Source organism: Schistocerca nitens, chromosome 2 (genome assembly GCF_023898315.1).
Source record: "Schistocerca nitens isolate TAMUIC-IGC-003100 chromosome 2, iqSchNite1.1, whole genome shotgun sequence".
NCBI classification, from domain to species: domain Eukaryota; kingdom Metazoa; phylum Arthropoda; class Insecta; order Orthoptera; family Acrididae; genus Schistocerca; species Schistocerca nitens.
The window spans coordinates 326,083,378-326,102,787 of NC_064615.1; the positions used below are offsets into that span (position 1 = coordinate 326,083,378).

At 46.8% G+C, this 19,410-nt stretch overlaps 1 protein-coding gene across 1 annotated transcript in view; it reads right to left on the reverse strand.

The window, feature by feature from the left end:
* The window catches only part of LOC126235011 (uncharacterized), a 473,551-nt gene extending 455,008 nt beyond the window's left edge, over positions 1-18,543 (reverse strand). The window contains exons 1-5 of the mRNA XM_049943746.1: positions 18,534-18,543; positions 18,035-18,273; positions 6,785-6,891; positions 3,300-3,453; positions 3,037-3,253 (exon numbers count right to left, since the gene is read on the reverse strand). Coding sequence (XP_049799703.1) covers positions 3,037-3,253; positions 3,300-3,453; positions 6,785-6,891; positions 18,035-18,273; positions 18,534-18,543 — 727 coding nt within the window. The remainder of the gene's footprint in view (positions 1-3,036; positions 3,254-3,299; positions 3,454-6,784; positions 6,892-18,034; positions 18,274-18,533) is intronic.
* Positions 18,544-19,410: the final 867 nt, after the last annotated feature.

Genomic DNA, 19,410 nt, shown 5'->3' on the forward strand with positions numbered 1-19,410 from the left:
GTGAAAAAGTTTGGGGGGAAGGGCGGAGCGACGACGACGTAAATAGGGCCAGTGCTGGGGGTGTGTGTACATCATCATCTTCATCAACATCATCATCATCATCATTTAAGACTGATTATGCCTTTCAGCGTTCAGTCTGGAGAATAGCCCCCTTATAAAATTCCTCCATGATCCCCTATTCAGTGCTAACATTGGTGCCTCTTCTGATGTTAAACCTATTACTTCAAAATCATTCTTAACCGAATCCAGGTACCTTCTCCTTGGTCTGCCCCGACTCCTCCTACCCTCTACTGCTGAACCCATGAGTCTCTTGGGTAACCTTGCTTCTCCCATGCGTGTAACATGACCCCACCGTCTAAGCCTGTTCGCCCTGACTGCTACATCTATAGAGTTCATTCCCAGTTTTTCTTTGATTTCCTCATTGTGTACACCCTCCTGCCATTTTTCCCATCTACTAGTACTTGCAATCATCGTAGCTACTTTCATATCCGTAACCTCAACCTTATTGATAAGGTAACCTGAATCCTCCCAGCTTTCGCTCCCATACAACAAAGTTGGTCGAAAGATTGAACGGTGCACAGATAACTTAGTCTTGGTACTGACTTCCTTCTTGCAGAAGAGAGTAGATCGTAGCTGATCGCTCACTGTATTAGCTTTGCTACACCTCGCTTCCAGTTCTTTCACTATGTTGCCATCCTGTGAGAATATGCATCCTAAGTACTTGAAACCGTCAACCTGTTCTAACTTTGTTCCTCCTATTTGGCACGCAATCCGTTTATATCTGTTTCCAACTGACATTACTTTCGTTTTGGAGATGCTAATCTTCATACCATAGTCCTTACATTTCTGATCTAGCTCTGAAATATTACTTTGCAAACTTTCAATCAAATCTGCCATCACAACTAAGTCATCCGAATATGCGAGGCTGCTTATTTTGTGTTCTCATATCTTAATCTCACCCAGCCAGTCTATTGTTTTCAACATATGATCCATAAATAATATGAACAACAGTGGAGACAGGTTGCAGCCTTGTCTTACCCCTGTAACTACTCTGAAACATGAACTAAATTTACCATGAACTCTAACTGCTGCCTGACTATCCATGTAAAGACCTTTAATTGCTTGCAAAACTTTGATTCCTATTCCATAATCTCCTAGGAACCCGGTCATATGCCTTTTCTAGATCTATAAAGCATAGATACAATTCCCTGTTCCACTCGTAACACTTCTCCATTATTTGCCGTAAGCTAAAGATCTGGTCCTGACAACCTCTAAGAGGCCTAAACCCACACTGATTTTCATCCAATTTGTCCTCAACTAATACTCGCACTTTCCTTTCAACAATACCTGAGAAGATTTTACCCACAACGCTGATTAAAGAGATACCTCTGTAGTTGTTACAATCTTTTCTGTTTCCATGTTTAAAGATTGGTGTGATTACTGCTTTCGTCCAGTCTACATCTACAGCTACATCCATACTCCGCAAGCCACCTGACGGTGTGTGGCGGAGGGTACCTTGAGTACCTCTATCGGTTCTCCCTTCTATTTCAGTCTCGTATTGTTCCTGGAAAGAAGGATTGTCGGTATGCCTCTGTGTGGGCTCTAATGTCTCTGATTTTATCGGCATGGTCACTTCGCGAGATATACGTAGGAGGGAGCAATATACTGCTTGACTCCTCGGTGAAGGTATGTTCTCGAATCTTCAACAAAAGCCCATACCGAGCTACTGAGCGTCTCTCCTGCAGAGTCTTTCACTGGAGTTTATCTATCATCTCAGTAACGCTTTCGCGATTACTAATTGATCCTGTAACGAAGCGCGCTGCTGTCCGTTGGATCTTCTCTATCTTTTCTATGAACCCTATCTGAGACGGATCCCACACTGCTGAGCAGTATTCAAGCAGTGGGCGAACAAGCGTACTGTAACCTACTTCCTTTGTTTTCGGATTCTTCCAATGAATCTCAGTCTGGCATCTGCTTTACCGACGATCAACTGTATATGATCATTCCATTTTAAATCACTCCTAATGCGTACTCCCAGATAATTTATGGAATTAACTGCTTCCAGTTGCTGACCTGCTATATTGTAGCTAAATGATATAGGATCTTTCTTTCTATGTATTCGCAGCACGTTACACTTGTCTACATTTCGATTCAATTGCCATTCCCTGCACCATGCGTCAATTCGCTGCAGATCCTCCTGCATTTCAGTACAATTTTCCATTGTTACAACCTCTCGATATACCACAGCATCATGCGCAAAAAGCCTCAGTGAACTTCCGATGTCATCCAAGAGGTCGTTTATGTATATTGTGAATAGAAACGGTCCTACGACACTCCCCTGCGGCACACCTGAAACCACTCTTACTTCGGAAGACTTCACTCCATTGAGAATGACATGCTGCGTTCTGTTATCTAGGAACTCTTCAATCCAATCACACAATTGGTCTGATAGTCCATATGCTCTTACTTTGTTCATTAAACGACTGTGGGGAACTGTATCGAACGCCTTGCGGAAGTCAAGAAACACGGCATCTACCTGGGAACCCGTGTCTATGGCCCTCTGAGTCTCGTGGACGAATAGCGCGAGCTGGGTTTCACATGATCGTCTTTTTCGATGGAACCTGTCCCGACTCCCACGCCATTTCAATTATCCTGTGTAGCCACTGTATTTGATGAGTTCCGACTTAATTTCATCCACCCCAGCCGCTTTATTGCACTGCAATCTATGGTTGGTTGGTTGTTTGGGGGAAGAGACCAAACAGCGAGGTCATCGGTCTCATCGGATTAGGGAAGGATGCGGAAGGAAGTCGGGCGTGCCCTTTCAAAGGAACCATCCCGGCATTTGCCTGGAGAGATTTAGGGAAAGCACGGAAAACCTAAATCAGGATGGCCGGACGCGGGATTGAACCGTCGTCCTCCCGAATGCGAGTCCAGTGTTCTAACCACTGCGCCACCTCGCTCGGTCATTGCAATCTATTGTACACTGTATGGTGTAAAACGCGACGGGTGCAGGTGGTGGCGGTCCGCGCTACTCACCGAGCACGACCACCTTGGGCCCGTCCGCGGGCGGCTGCGGGGGCGGCTGCGGCCTGAGGGCGGCGCGCTCCTTGCCGTCGACGAGGCGCTCCCTGGAGCGCGCCAGGCTGCAGCTGCCCACGTCGAACGAGGTGAGCGTGTGCGAGCGCGCGAAGCTGACGTGTTTGTGCGGCCGCCCGGAGGGGTGCGCCTGCGCGGGCGGCGGCGGGGGCGGCGGCAGCGGCAGCTGCAGGCCGTGGTGCGGGCAGCGCGCCGCCGGCGACAGCGGCAGCGCCGCCGGGCCGTCGCAGTCCGCCTCCGAGTCGGAGCTCACGCCGGGCCGGATGGGCCGCCGCTCCTGCGCGCACGGCAACAGGTGGCAGGCCGGCAGCGGGCGCGTACAGTACAGCACAGTACAGGAGGGCTATTTTTTTCTTACTTGCTTACGAAAAACCAGTTTACTTGAAACAGCTAGACAAAATCTTTGAAAAGATGCTTTTCCAACAGGTTAACAGTACCGAGACACCTACTGCCGCACATTAATATGGTCAATATCCACCCTTAGCCTTTAAGATGAACTCTGCCAGGAATACTTTCAGTGAGGTGTCCGAGTGTCTGTGGAGGAATGGAAGCCCAATCTTCGTCTAGAGCGGAACCCAGAGAAGATAGTGATGTCAAATCAAACACCTTTCAGCCGTCTATTTTCCAAACTTATTTTATTTGGCTACCAGTTTCGGCGATTTACTACGCCATTCTCAGGCCTGTGACCGACGTGTAGGAAGATTCCACCACGGTTGCTATCAGAACAGGGGCAAGCAGTACTGGTATTAGTAGATTTTTGCTTGTTATAACGATCGCTACAGTTATGCCCTACGCTAGAAATACTCCTACTGACTGAGCTACCCAGCCACGACTCACTGTCAGATAGCTTCAATTTTTCCAGTACTTCCCTCCTTCTTTCAAAACTTCATAGAAGCTCTGCTATGTGCCTTGCCGAATTAACACTCTTGATAGACTCCACGTCGCGAAGAAATTATAATTAGAGTTAAAACATGCCCATTTACCCAAGGGCTATGCGTCAAGGCGACCTCCTCCTTGGCAGTCATCTTCCAGAGATCCGGATCGGGTAGCAAACCGGAATGTTTTGCCAATGCAGAGGTCATCAATTACAGGCCATAAGTACTGCGGATGCACATGGTGTTTCAAGAGAGTGCTTTGAACCTCTGTCCGGTCCTTCGCCCTCTTTGACAATGTCGTTGACAGAACGAGGGTCACTTCTTATGCAGGAAGTCTTCGGCTGCCATTGCTGATGACCTTTATTCAGAATTTTACCAGGGGCTGGATTCTAACACGGAACCCATAACGTTCCATATTAGCAGTCAAATGAGTTACCCTTCGGATGTAACATATTCCTATTTTATTATTATTATTATTATTATTATTATTATATTTAGCAACTGTAGGTAGACAGTAGTTTTATTGGATAAATTAGTATCGTTAGCTTACATTTGATTCTTAAAAGAAACAAGCGCAAGGGAACGCACACTGTCAGAACGGTCGTCATCCGGTTGGTAACTTGGTCGTAACTGTTTATTACATACAGGGTGTTTCAAAAATGACCGGTATATTTGAAACGGCAATAAAAACTAAACGAGCAGCGATAGAAATACACCGTTTGTTGCAATATGCTTGGGACAACAGTACATTTTCAGGCGGACAAACTTTCGACATTACGGTAGTTACAATTTTCAACAACAGATGGCGCTGCAACTGATGTGAAACATATAGAAGACAACGCAGTCTGTGGGAGCGCCATTCTGTACGTCGTCTTTCTGCTGTAAGCGTGTGCTGTTCACAACGTGCAAGTGTGCTGTAGACAACATGGTTTATTCCTTAGAACAGAGGATTTTTCTGGTGTTGGAATTCCACCGCCTAGAACACAGTTTTGTTGCAACAAGACGAAGTTTTCAACGGAGGTTTAATGTAACCAAAGGACCGAAAAGCGATACAATAAAGGATCTGTTTGAAAAATTTCAACGGACTGGGAACGTGACGGATGAACGTGCTGGAAAGGTAGGGCGACCGCGTATGGCAACCACAGAGGGCAACGCGCAGCTAGTGCAGCAGGTGATCCAACAGCGGCCTCGGGTTTCCGTTCGCCGTGTTGCAGCTGCGGTCCAAATGACGCCAACGTCCACGTATCGTCTCATGCGCCAGAGTTTACACCTCTATCCATACAAAATTCAAACGCGGCAACCCCTCAGCGCCGCTACCTTTGCTGCACGAGAGACATTCGCTAACGATATAGTGCACAGGATTGATGACGGCAATATGCATGTGGGCAGCATTTGGTTTACTGACGAAGCTTATTTTTACCTGGACGGCTTCGTCAATAAACAGAACTGGCGCATATGGGGAACCGAAAAGCCCCATGTTGCAGTCCCATCGTCCCTGCATCCTCAAAAAGTACTGGTCTGGGCCGCCATTTCTTCCAAAGGAATCATTGGCCCATTTTTCAGATCCGAAACGATTACTGCATCACGCTATCTGGACATTCTTCGTGAATTTGTGGCGGTACAAACTGCCTTAGACGACACTGCGAACACCTCGTGGTTTATGCAAGATGGTGCCCGGCCACATCGCACTGCCGACGTCTTTAATTTCCTGAATGAATATTTCGATGATCGTGATTGCTTTGGGCTATCCGAAACATACAGGAGGCGGCGTGGATTGGCCTCCCTATTCGCCAGACATGAACCCCTGTGACTTCTTTCTGCGGGGACACTTGAAAGACCAGGTGTACCGCCAGAATCCAGAAACAATTGAACAGCTGAAGCAGTACATCTCATCTGCATGTGAAGCCATTCCGCCAGACACGTTGTCAAAGGTTTCGGGTAATTTCATTCAGAGACTACGCCATATTATTGCTACGCATGGTGGATATGTGAAAAATATCGTACTATAGAGTTTCCCAGACCGCAGCGCCATCTGTTGTTGAAAATTGTAACTACTGTAATTTCGAAAGTTTGTCTGCCTGAAAATGTACTGTTGTCCCAAGCATATTGCAACAAACGGTGTATTTCTATCGCTGCTCGTTTAGTTTTTATTTCCGTTTCAAATATACCGGTCATTTTTGAAACACCCTGTATGTCCGCCGTAGATTTGTGCGGTTCTTTCACACAGTGTTGCTGGTCTGTCAGCTCTGACTACGCTGCTCTTGGTCGTTAAGTGAAGGTCGTCGGCATCTGCGTGTTGTCCGTGGTGAAAGAGAATGCCTGAACTTCAACTTTCTTCGCGCACTTTTGATGCTGTGGATCTAGGAGTACTGAAATCCATAACGATTTCCGAAATGTCCGAAAGGTGTAGTTCCGATGCCGTTCCTCGTTGAAAGTGTGTTAATACCTGTCGTGAGGCCATAATCACGTCGGTAGCCTTTTCAGATGAATCACCTGGGTACAAATGACAGCTCCGCCAATTCGCTACACTTTTATACCTTGTGCACGCGATAATACCGCCATCTGTATACGTGCATATACATCATAACTTTTGTCACGTCAGGGTAATACCGTAACAATTCACGAGTTGTACAGCGTGTGTCGAGGGTGGTTGGTTTGGTTGCGCGCTTGCGCACTCACTCACCATTCTGTCGGGCTCATCGTCCTCGGGCATCCAGGGGTAGCGGAGGCGGCGGCGCAGGTAGGTGCAGTCTTCGTCGTCGTCGTCGTCGTCAGCGGCGGTGGCGGCGGCGCGGTGTCGGAAGGCAGGCGGCGGCAAGGGGCGGCGGCAAAGCTCGGGCAGGTTCTCGTCGCTGGGGGCGCGCCGCCGCACGCACACCGACAGCAGCGACGACCGCTTGACTGCGCGGCACGTGCCCTCCTGCCGGCAGAGCGCGCGCGTGACGACGGGGCCAGCAAAGGTGCTCGGCGCTCGATGCTCTTCTGCTAGGACTAGTCACGATACACTCACACGTGAAGAACCCGCCTCCGCGCCAGCAGGTTGCCTGCGCGGTGGCCCTCGACTCGGAGATAGCTGCTTCGAATACTGGTGGTCGATGAAACTGTCACCGCCAGTATTTGGAATGAAGAGCTAGTACTTTCGCTGATCACCAAATTTTCCACCTATGTAAGGAAGTTCCGAGCCCTGACAAGAAACTCAGGTACTGTCAACGCGGCAGGAAACACTGAAGAGAAATCACCACACCACACAACAGAACCACAAATCTCAACAAACAAGATGCAGACCAAATACTGTATATGACACGGCAGGAAGCCAAATGCACATTGAGCCAGTGCCCTTTATATCTGAATGGTATCCAAGCCTTGACACACCCATCGTAGACAACAACATTACAGATATCATTCTGAATAACAATAAAAACACTCAACACTCAGTAGCCATTCAAATTATCGTAAAAAGTATACTTATTAAAAATTTAATGAGGGTTTTCCCAAAGTCGCATAGCTGTATGAAGGTGCTTTATTCGCAACTATCGTCTTCATCTCACTATAGACGCGTGTCCAGGTTTATAATGGTTACATTTCCATAATGTAAATGGAAATATAACCATTAAAAACACGATGAAGTGTCTGTACTGACATGAAAACGGTAGTTATGAATAAAGAACCTTCATATAGCTACACGACGTGATCAGAAGAATCCGGACACATAACTGAGACGTCACTCACAAGTTCGTAGCGCCCTCCATCGGTAGTGCTGGAATTCAAGATGGTGTTGGCTCACTCTTACCCTTGACGACAGCTTCCACTCTCGCATGTATACGTTCAATCAGGTGCTGGATAGTTTCTTGGGGAATGGCAGCCCATTCTTCACGGAGTGCTGCACTGAGGAGAGGTATCGATGTCGGTCTGTGAGACCTGGTACAAAGTCGGCGTTCCAAAACATCTAAAATGTGTTCTATAGGATTGTAAATTGTTGTAGTTGTGCTGGGAATGTCCCTGAGCTTCAAGCGCTAATAGAAAGCACAGAAGCTGAAATCGTTATAGGTACAGAAAGCTGGCTAAAGCCTGAAATAAGTTCTGCAGAAATTTTTACGAAGTCTCAGACGGTGTTCAGGAAAGATAGAGTAGGCAGAATTGGTGGTGGAGTGTTTGTGTCTGTCAGTAGTGGTTTATCTTGTAGTGAAGTCGAAGTAGATACTCCGTGCGAATTGGTATGGGTGGAGGTTATACTTAACAGCCGAATAATTGGCTCCTTCTACCGACCCCCAGACTCCGATGATATAGTTGCGGAACAGTTCAGAGAAAATTTGTGTCTCGTAACAAATAAATACCCCACTCATACGGTTATAGTTGGTGGGGACTTCAACCTTCCCTCGATATGTTGACAAAAATACTTGTTCAAAACCGGTGGTAGGCAGAAAACATCTTCCGAGATTGTCCTAAATGCTTTCTCCGAAAATTATTTCGAGCAGTTAGTCCACGAACCCACGCGAATTGTAAATGGTTGCGAAAACACACTTGACCTCTTAGCCACAAACAATCCAGAGCTGATAGAGCGCATCATGACTGATACAGGGATTAGTGATCACAAGGTCGTTGTAGCTAGGCTCAATACCGTTTCTTCCAAGTCCACCAGAAACAAACGCAAAATAATTTTATTTAAAAAAGCGGATAAAGTGTCACTAGAAGCCTTCCTAAGAGACAATCTCCATTCCTTCCGAACTGACTATGCAAATGTAGACGAGATGTGGCTCAAATTCAAAGATATAGTAGCAGCAGCAATTGAGACATTCATACCTCATAAATTAGTAAGAGATGGAACTGATCCCCCGTGGTACACAAAACAGGTCCGAACTCTGTTGCAGAGGCAACGGAAAAAGCATGCGAAGTTCAGAAGAACGCGAAATCCCGAAGATCGGCTAAAATTTACAGACGCGCGAAATTTGGCACGGACTTCAATGCGAGATGCCTTTAATAGGTTCCACAACGAAGCATTGTCTCGAAATTTGGTAGAAAATCCGAAGAAATTCTGGTCGTATGTAAAGTACACAAGCGGCAAGACGCAGTCAATACCTTCGCTGCGCAGTGCCGATGGTACTGTTACCGACGACTGTGCCGCTAAAGCGGAGGTATTGAACGCAGTTTTCCGAAATTCCTTCAACAGGGAAAATGAATGGAATATTCCAGAATTTGAAACACGAACAGCTGCTAGCATGAGTTTCTTAGAAGTAGATACCTTAGGGGTTGCGAAGCAACTCAAATCGCTTGATACGGGCAAGTCTTCAGGTCCAGATTGTACAGCGATTAGGTTCCTTTCAGATTACGCTCATACAACAGCTCCCTACTTAGCACTCATATACAACCGCTCGCTCACCGATAGATCTGTACCTACAGATTGGAAAATTGCGCAGGTCGCACCAGTGTTTAAGAAGGGTAGTAGGAGTAATCCATCGAACTACAGACCTATATCATTGACGTCGGTTTGCAGTAGGGTTTTGGAGCATATACTGTATTCAAACATTATGAATCACCTCGAAGGGAACGATCTATTGATACGTAATCAGCATGGTTTCAGAAAACATCGTTCTTGTGCAACGCAGCTAGCTCTTTATTCGCACGAAGTAATGGCCGCTATCGACAGGGGATCTCAAGTTGATTCCGTATTTCTAGATTTCCGGAAAACTTTTGACACCGTTCATCACAAGCGACTTCTAATCAAGCTGCGGACCTATGGGGTATCGTCTCAGTTGTGCGACTGGATTCGTGATTTCCTGTCAGGAAGGTCGCAGTTCGTAGTAACAGACGGCAAATCATCGAGTAAAACTGAAGTGATATCAGGTGTTTCCCAGGGAAGCGTCCTGGGACCTCTGCTGTTCCCGATCTATATAAATGACCTGGGTGACAATCTGAGCAGTTCTCTTAGGTTGTTCGCAGATGATGCTGTAATTTACAGTCTAGTAAGGTCATCGGAAGACCAGTATCAGTTGCAAAGCGATTTAGAAAAGATTGCTGTATGGTGTGGCAGGTGGCAGTTGACACTAAATAACGAAAAGTGTGAGGTGATCCACATGAGTTCCAAAAGAAATCCGTTGGAATTCGATGACTCGATAAACAGTACAATTCTCAAGGCTGTCAATTCAACTAAGTACCTGGGTGTTAAAACTGCGAACAACTTCAGTTGGAAAGACCACATAGATAATATTGTGGGGAAGGCGAGCCAAAGGTTGCGTTTCATTGGCAGGACACTTAGAAGATGCCAGAAGTCCACTAAAGAGACAGCTTACACTACACTCGTTCGTCCTCTGTTAGAATATTGCTGCGCGGTGTGGGATCCTCACCAGATGGGATTGACGGAGGACATCGAAAGGGTGCAGAAAAGGGCAGCTCGTTTTGTATCACGTTTTGTATCACGTTTATCACGTAGTAGGGGAGAGAGTGTGGCAGATATGATACGCGAATTGGGATGGAAGTCATTACAGCAAAGACTTTTTCGTCTCAGCGAGATCTATTTACGAAATTTCAGTCACCAACTTTCTCTTCCGAATGCGAAAATATTTTGTTGAGCCCAACCTACATAGGCAGGAATGATCATCAAAATAAAATAAGAGAAATCAGAGCTCGAACAGAAAGGTTTAGGTGTTCGTTTTTCCCGCGCGCTGTTCGGGAGTGGAATGGTAGAGAGATAGTATGATTGTGGTTCGACGAACCCTCTGCCAAGCACTTAAATGTGAATTGCAGAGTAGTCATGTAGATGTAGATGTAGATGTAGGTCAGGACTTTGTGCAGGGAAGTCCATTACAGGGATGTTATTCTCGTGTAAACACTCTGCCACACGCCGTCCATTATTAACAGGTGCTCGATCGTGTTGAAAGATGCAGACGCCATCCCCAAATTGCTGTTCAACAGTAGGAAGCAAGAAGTTGCTTAAAACATCAATGTAGGCCTGTGGTGAGATAGTGCCTCGCAAAACAACAAGGGGTGCAAGCCCCCTTCATGAAAAACACGACCACACCATAACACCACAGCCTCCGAATTTTACTGTTGGCACTACATACGCTGGCAGATGAAGTCCACCGGGCATTTGCCATACCCACACACTGCCATCGAATCGCCACATTGTATACAGTGGTTCGTCACTCCACACAAAGTTTTTCCACTGTGCAATCGTCCGATGTATACTCTCCTTACACCAAGCGAGGCGTCGTTTGGCATTTACCGGAGTGATATGTGGCTTATGAGCAGCCGCTCGACCATGATATCCAAATTTTCTCGCCTCCCACCTATCTGTCATAGTACTTGCAGTGGATCCTGATGCAGTTTGGAACTCCTGTGTGATGGTCTGGAACGATGTCTGCCTGTTACACATTACTACCTTCTTGAACTATCGGCGGTCTCTGTCAGTCAACAGACGAGGTACGCCTGTACGCTTTTATGCTGTACGTGTCCCTTCACGTTTCCACTTCACCATCACATCGGAGACAGTGGATCTAGGGATGCTTAGGAGTGTGGAAATTTCGCGTACAGACGTATGACACATGTGACACTCAATCATCCTACCACGTTCTAAGTCCGTGAGTTCCGCGGAGCGCCGCATTTTGCTCTCTCACGATGTCTAATGACTACTGAGGTCGCTTATATGGAGTACCTGGCAGTAGGTGGCAGCATAATGCACCTAATATGGAAAACGTATGTTTTTGGGGGTGTCCGGATACTTTTGCTCACATAGTGTATGTGGCTTTTGGGAAAACCTCATCATTCTTAATGTCTTAGTTGTTATTTTTTATGATAGTTTGAATGGTTACTGAGCGTTGAGTGTTGTTACTGTTATTCACAACGTCTCTGAGCTGTGGTTACACTCCCCAGAAACACGTTTCTCACAGATAACACACACAACGAAGCTAACGCGTGTGGCAAAATGGATGTAGACGTAAGACTGAGCAAAAGAGTTAGTGATGCGTGTTGACGGCCAAGCATGTGACAGATAGGAAAAGTGTAATTGCATAGGCTTCTGCTGCCAGAGTCAGTTGAGACATAAGTTTTATCAGCATCGTAACACGTCATAATTAAAAAACAAAGCCCTATGATACAGAAATCAACATTTCGTTCACGATTATAGTGATGTTCTTCTGGCTCTGCTAATCAGCAACAACTTCTTTATTTTATTTTATTCTATTCTTTTCACAAATACCTGGTGCTCTAGAACGCTACCGCACGACCACGAGCTGCGGACTCTTTGGTAACTGTGATGTAAAAAAGTACTGTATGTGTGAAACCCTGGTCTGATGAAAGTGGGAGCCTGATAGCCCTAATCAGATCAGGTTAAATAAATATATCACATGACAGCTTTCAGAGAGTGCATATGTAAGTGCGTGGTTACATGTAGGCTGGAGGATGATGATGCCATGGCCCCTGACCCATTCTCGCCACATGAAAGCTCTCCGACTGACCTATTTCCAATGGGGGGAGTCAAGAAATAGTGCTGAGCTCTGACTCGGCGAACTAAATATATGGGGTGCAGTTGGCTTAGGAGCTCTCTGATAAGCGTAATGCACAGATATTAAATATGAAATATGTGGAGGGAAGTGGAGGTTGATGTGAGGCTAAGACGGGTGGCTGTGGTTTAGGAAGGGGTAAGGTGTTGGAAAGGACAGGGGAAAGGCAGAACGAGGGATGGGATAGGGAGGCTGGTGGGGTAATAGAAGTGGAGGAGACGAAGGGTAACGGGGAGGGAGTAGAAGAGATAGGCCAAAAGGGGAGGTCAGGATTAATATAAGGTCAACGTGGAGTGGGTCCAGAATGCTGTTGCTCTCATTGCACTGTCCAGAATACCAACTTGACTTGTGCGGACTTACAGGATGCCTCAAAAACGTGGAAATATCTTCTCGTGCGACACAACGACTTAATGATTTCAGTGACGCCGTGAATCGCGAGGAACGTCTTGTATCAATACCAGTGATGTTGTCAAAAGCTTTCTCTAAGTCTACAAATGCTAGAAACATAGGTTTGCCTTTCCTTAATCTTTCTTCTTTGATAAGTCGTAGGGTCAGTATTGCCTCACGTGTTCCAACATTTCTACGGAATCCAAACTGATCTTCCCCGAGGTCGGCTTCTATCAGTTTTTCCATTCGTCTGTAAAGAATTCGAGTTAGTATTTTGCAGCTGTGACTTATTAAACTGATAGTTCGGTAATTTTCACATCTGTCAACACCTGCTTTCTTTGGGATTGGAATTATTATATTCTTCTTGAAGTCTGAGGGTATTTCGCCTGTCTCATACATCTTGCTCATCAGATGGTAGAGTTTTGTCAGGACTGGCTCTCCCAAGGCTGTCAGTAGTTCTAATGGAATGTTGTCTACTCCGGGGCCCTTGTTTAGACTCAGGTCTTTCAGTGCTCTGTCAAACTCTTCACGCAGTATCATATCTCCCATTTCATCTTCATCTACATCCTCTTCCATTTCCATAATATTGTCGTCAAGTACATCGCCCTTGTATAGACCCTCTATATACTCCTTCCTCCTTTCTGCTACACCTTCTTTGCTTAGAACTGGGCTTCCATCAAAGCTCTTGATATTCATGCAAGCGGTTCTCCTTTCTCCAAAGGTCTCATAATTTTCCGATACGCAGTATCTATCTTACCCCTAGTGAGATAAGCCTCTACATCCTTACATTTGTCCTCTAGCCATCCCTGCTTAGCCATTTTGCACATCCTGTCGATCTCATTTTTGAGACGTTTGTATTCCTTTTTGCCTGCTTCATTTACTGTATTTTTATATTTTCTCCTTTGATCAATTAAATTCAATATTTCTTCTGTTACCGAAGGGTTTCTACTAGCCCTCGTCTTTTTACCTATTTGATCCTCTGCTGCCTTCACTATTTCATCCCTCAAATTTACCCATTCTTCTTCTACTGTATTTCTTTCCCCCATTCCTGTCAGTTGTTCTCTTATGCTCTCCCTGAAACTCTGTATAACCTCTGGTTCTTTCAGTTTATCCAGGTCCCATCTCCTTAAATTCCACCTTTTGAAGTTTCTTCAGTTTTAGTCCACAGTTCATAACCAATAGATTGTGGTCAGAGTCCACATCTGCCCCTGGAAATGTCTTATAATTTAAAACCTGGTTCCTAAATCTCTGTCTTACCATTATATAATCTATCCGATACCTTTTAGTATCTCCAGGGTTCTTCCATGTATACAACCTTCTTTCATGATTCTTGAACCAAGTGTTAGATATGATTAATTTATGCTCTGTGCAAAATTCTACCAGACTGCTTCCTCTTTCATTTCTTAGCCCCAATCCATATTCACCTACTATGTTTCCTTCTCTCCCTTTTCCTACGCTTGAATTCCAGTCACCCATGGCTATTAAATTTTCGTCTCCCTTCACTATTTGAATAATTTCTTTTATCTCCTCATAGATTTCATCAATTTCTACGTCATCTGAAGAGCTAGCTGGCATATAAACTTGTACTGCTGTAGTAGGCGTGGGCTTCGTGTCTATCTTGGCCACAATAATGCGTTCACTATGCTGTTTGTAGTAGCTTACCCGTACTATTTTTTTATTCATTATTAAACCTACTCCTGCATTACCCCTATTTGATTTTGTATTTATGACCCTGTATTCATCTGACCAAAAGTCTTGTTCCTCCTGCCACCGAACTTCACTAATTCCCACTATATCTAACTTTAACCTATCCATTTCCCTTTTTAAATTTTCTAACCTACCTGCTACACTCCTGGAAATTGAAATAAGAACACCGTGACTTCATTGTCCCAGGAAGGGGAAACTTTATTGACACATTCCTGGGGTCAGATACATCACATGATCACACTGACAGAACCACAGGCACATAGACACAGGCAACAGAGCATGCACAATGTCGGCACTAGTACAGTGTATATCCACCTTTCGCTGCAATGCAGGCTGCTATTCTCCCATGGAGACGATCGTAGAGATGCTGGATGTAGTCCTGTGGAACGGCTTGCCATGCCATTTCCACCTGGCGCCTCAGTTGGACCAGCGTTCGTGCCGGACGTGCAGACCGCGTGAGACGACGCTTCATCCAGTCCCAAACATGCTCAATGGGGGACAGATCCGGAGATCTTGCTGGCCAGGGTAGTTGACTTACACCTTCTAGAGCACGTTGGGTGGCACGGGATACATGCGGACGTGCATTGTCCTGTTGGAACAGCAAGTTCCCTTGCCGGTCTAGGAATGGTAGAACGATGGGTTCGATGACGGTTTGGATGTACCGTGCACTATTCAGTGTCCCCTCGACGATCACCAGTGGTGTACGGCCAGTGTAGGAGATCGCTCCCCACACCATGATGCCGGGTGTTGGCCCTGTGTGCCTCGGTCGTATGCAGTCCTGATTGTGGCGCTCACCTGCACGGCGCCAAACACGCATTCGACCATCATTGGCACCAAGGCAGAAGCGACTCTCATCGCTGAAGACGACACGTCTCCATTCGTCCCTCCATTCACGCCTGTCGCGACACCACTGGAGGCGGGCTGCACGATGTTGGGGCGTGAGCGGAAGACGGCCTAACGGTGTGCGGGACCGTAGCCCAGCTTCATGGAGACGGTTGCGAATGGTCCTCGCCGATACCCCAGGTGCAACAGTGTCCCTAATTTGTTGGGAAGTGGCGGTGCGGTCCCCTACGGCACTGCGTAGGAACCTACGGTCTTGGCGTGCATCCGTGCGTCGCTGCGGTCCGGTCCCAGGTCGACGGGCACGTGCACCTTCCGCCGACCACTGGCGACAACATCGATGTACTGTGGAGACCTCACGCCCCACGTGTTGAGCAATTCGGCGGTACGTCCACCCGGCCTCCCGCATGCCCACTATACGCCCTCGCTCAAAGTCCGTCAACTGCACATACGGTTCACGTCCACGCTGTCGCGGCATGCTACCAGTGTTAAAGACTGCGATGGAGCTCCGTATGCCACGGAAAACTGGCTGACACTGACGGCGGCGGTGCACAAATGCTGCGCAGCTAGCGCCATTCAACGGCCAACACCGCGGTTCCTGGTGTGCCCGCTGTGCCGTGCGTGTGATCATTGCTTGTACAGCCCTCTCGCAGTGTCCGGAGCAAGTATGGTGGGTCTGACACACCGGTGTCAATGTGTTCTTTTTTCCATTTCCAGGAGTGTAGATTAAGGGATCTGACATTCCACGCTCCGATCCGTAGAACGCCAGTTTTCTTTCTCCTGATAACAACGTCCTCCTGAGTAGTCCCCGTCCGGAGATCCGAATGGGGGACTATTTTACTTCCGGAATATTTTACCCAAGAGGACGCCATCATCATTTAACCATACAGTAAAGCTGCATGCCCTCGGGAAAAATTACGGCCGTAGTTTCCCCTTGCTTTCAGCCGTTCGCAGTACCAGAACAGCAAGGCTATTTTGATTAGTGTTATAAGGCCAGATCAGTCAATCATCCAGACTGTTGCCCCTGCAACTACTGAAAAGGCTGCTGCTCCTCTTCAGGAACCACACGTTTGTCTGGCCTCTCAACAGATACCCCTCCGTTGTGGTTGCACCTACGGTACGGCTAGCTGTATCGTCGAGGCCCGCAAGCCTCCCCACCAACGCCAAGGTCCGTGGTTCATGGGTGGGGAGGGGGGGAGGGGGGGCACAATCACTATAGTACGATTAAAATTAGTTCACAGTTGACGTCTCTCACTTGACGCTGCAGTGTTGCCACATCCGTTACCGTCCAACACTCAGTTATAGGTGACACACAAACGTCTACATCTACATCTACATCCATACTCCGCAAGCCACCTGACGGTGTGTTGCGTTGGGTGCCTTGAGTACCTCTATCGGTTCTCCCTTCTATTCCAATCTCGTATTGTTCGTGGAAAGAAGGATTATCGGTATGCCTCTGTGTGGGCTCTAATCTCTCTGATTTTGTCCTCATGGTCTCTTCGCGAGATATACGTAGAAGGGAGCAATATACTGCTTGACTCTTCACTGAAGGTATGTTCTCGAAACTTTAACAAAAGCCCGTACCGAGCTGCTGAGCGTCTCTCCTGCAGAGACACGGCGGGTCACTTCACAGACGCTGAGGCTGAGCGATATTGGCCAGCTTCGGCAGTAATACTTCAGTCCTGGCGGCGAAAGCGAACTGTAATTTCTCGCCGTCACTGATTACCTGCAATTGCTCTCACGATGGCGGCACGGGTTGCAGCATTACCAATCGATGAGCAATCCTTGTTGACATCTGTCTGCAGATTATAGGCGACACAAGCTGATTCCAAACGAAAAAGGAACGATAGGAAGAAAAATATGAGCAAATAAAAAAGTCAATATGATGATGAAAATGACATGAGAAAGTATTAGAAAGAAAAAAAAATACATTTGTGCGAATTAACTGAAAAGAAACATAGACTAAATCTATTGATTAGATTTGACAAGATTCGGAGGAGAACCCTTCTACACGTTTGTCTTGTATGCTAACCACTACTGTATGCCAATATGCTTCAGAAAGCTGTTGTATTTAAGACTCTGGCATCCCAGTCGCAACAATTGACTGCAGCCTTCAAGAATTCGGCTTCACTCAGTGTCATGCGGAGCGTATCTAATGGGAGCCAATCTCTATGATTTTAATAACTGTACAAATTAAGCTGAATCACGTCTTGTGCGGAAGGATCCAGTAGTGTTTCGTTAGTACTGTGTATGAAACGTGTGCATTTAGTTGGCATTGTATGTGTGATGTGTGTGTGTGTGTGTGTGTGTGTGTGTGTGTGTGTTTGTGCGTGTGTGTGTGTGTGTGTGTTGTTTTTGGTGTGGTTATCATCTGTGATGGACTGTAAAATAAGAGAGAGAGACCCAGCATTCGCGATCCAGACACATCAAGAAAGAATGCCGGACAAGTAATTGGAAGTGAACTAATTGTTGAGGCAGTTTGGCAACAGCGAAAGATTCAGGCTTGCCGCTGAGCGCTGCGATTGGAGAAAACAAGCTACCGTTAGTGAAGGGTGAACTATCAAGTAATTTTAATCGTGCTGTAGCTGCCCAGCAAGCGTTGCGTGGTGAGGCGAGATGGTGGACGGCACGAACCTGGTAGGAGGAGAGGCAGCCGAGCAGCCAGTCGCCGCCGGAGGAGGCGCGGTGGCGCTCGAGCACGTCCAGCTGCTTGCTGGTGATGCAGTACTGCTCGCGGATGTCCTGCTTGCTGTAGGGCGGAGCCGGCACACCCCCGCCGCCCCCGCTCAGCAGACGACCGCCGCGCCGCGGACCCATCGTCTCATCGTCGCTCGTGCTGCTCGGCCCAATGTCCGCCTGCAACAGCCCGTTCCCTAGCGTCACACACACACACACACACACACACACACAAAGACTTTCTACCTCGTGAGATACAGTCAAAGCGGCGACATAGGACAGAAAATTCATGTCCCAGACTAACGAGATCGAAATGACCACTGCATCGAGGTACTGCTCAAAGCTTACACTAAATCTGTAGCCTTATTATCTATTTCCGTATCTCTCTTCTTTTACTTCCTTCCCCTAATTTCGTCTTATCCGTATTCTTTTCTGCCTCCTTACTCTATTCCCTTACCTTTATCCATTGGCGTGCCTCTGTTTCTTTCTGTTTTATGTATCTCCATATTCCATTTTCTCATTTCTGTTCTCTTCATTTCTTTCCCATTCTATTTCTCTCACATAATACTTTCACATTTCCGCTCTTTCTTCTTTCCTTTCATTTTTTACCCACTTATGTTTCCTTTTTCCTACTTTCCTTTATTCCTCAATTTTCCTTTCACCCTATTTTCCTTTCCACGTCCTGTTTTCATCCCCCCCCCCCAACCCCTCTGCCTTCCTTCTCGTTCCCCTTTAAATTATTCCATTTTCCTCTTTATTTCCTTTTCCTGTCCTTGTGCATGGGTTGGATAAAAAGTGGTGGGAACACAGTTATATTTCGTACTAGACTTTATTGACAGACATTCATCATACGTCACGCCCTCAATGTAATCGTGCCCCATTTCGATCACATTCCACGACCGATATAGAAGATGTCCATCTCTGTCGGTGTCCTGCAAGGGCCGCCCTATGGCACACATGGTATCTTCTCTTGCGCTGTAGCACGTGCCACGAAATTTTGGCGAACAGGTTGTAATGGCACTGACTCAAATCCAGTGAATCCGATGTATGTTCCAGTATCTCCCACCCCCACGTATACAGGAGATCCTGCACAGGGTTCGCAGTGTGGCATTATCCATTGTCAACAAAGATAATGGAATGTAGTGCTAGAAGGAACACTGTGGTGTGCTCCGACCCTGCCCACTTAAATCTTGATCCAGCACGTTGTTCGTGTTTCCTAAACTCACTGTTATGGCGTTTCAACTGGTCTCCCACACTTTCTGACAGTACACACAGCAGCTGACTCAAACACAGCCGCCACGGCCACTGCATTGTTTCAACTGACCTTAAGCTGT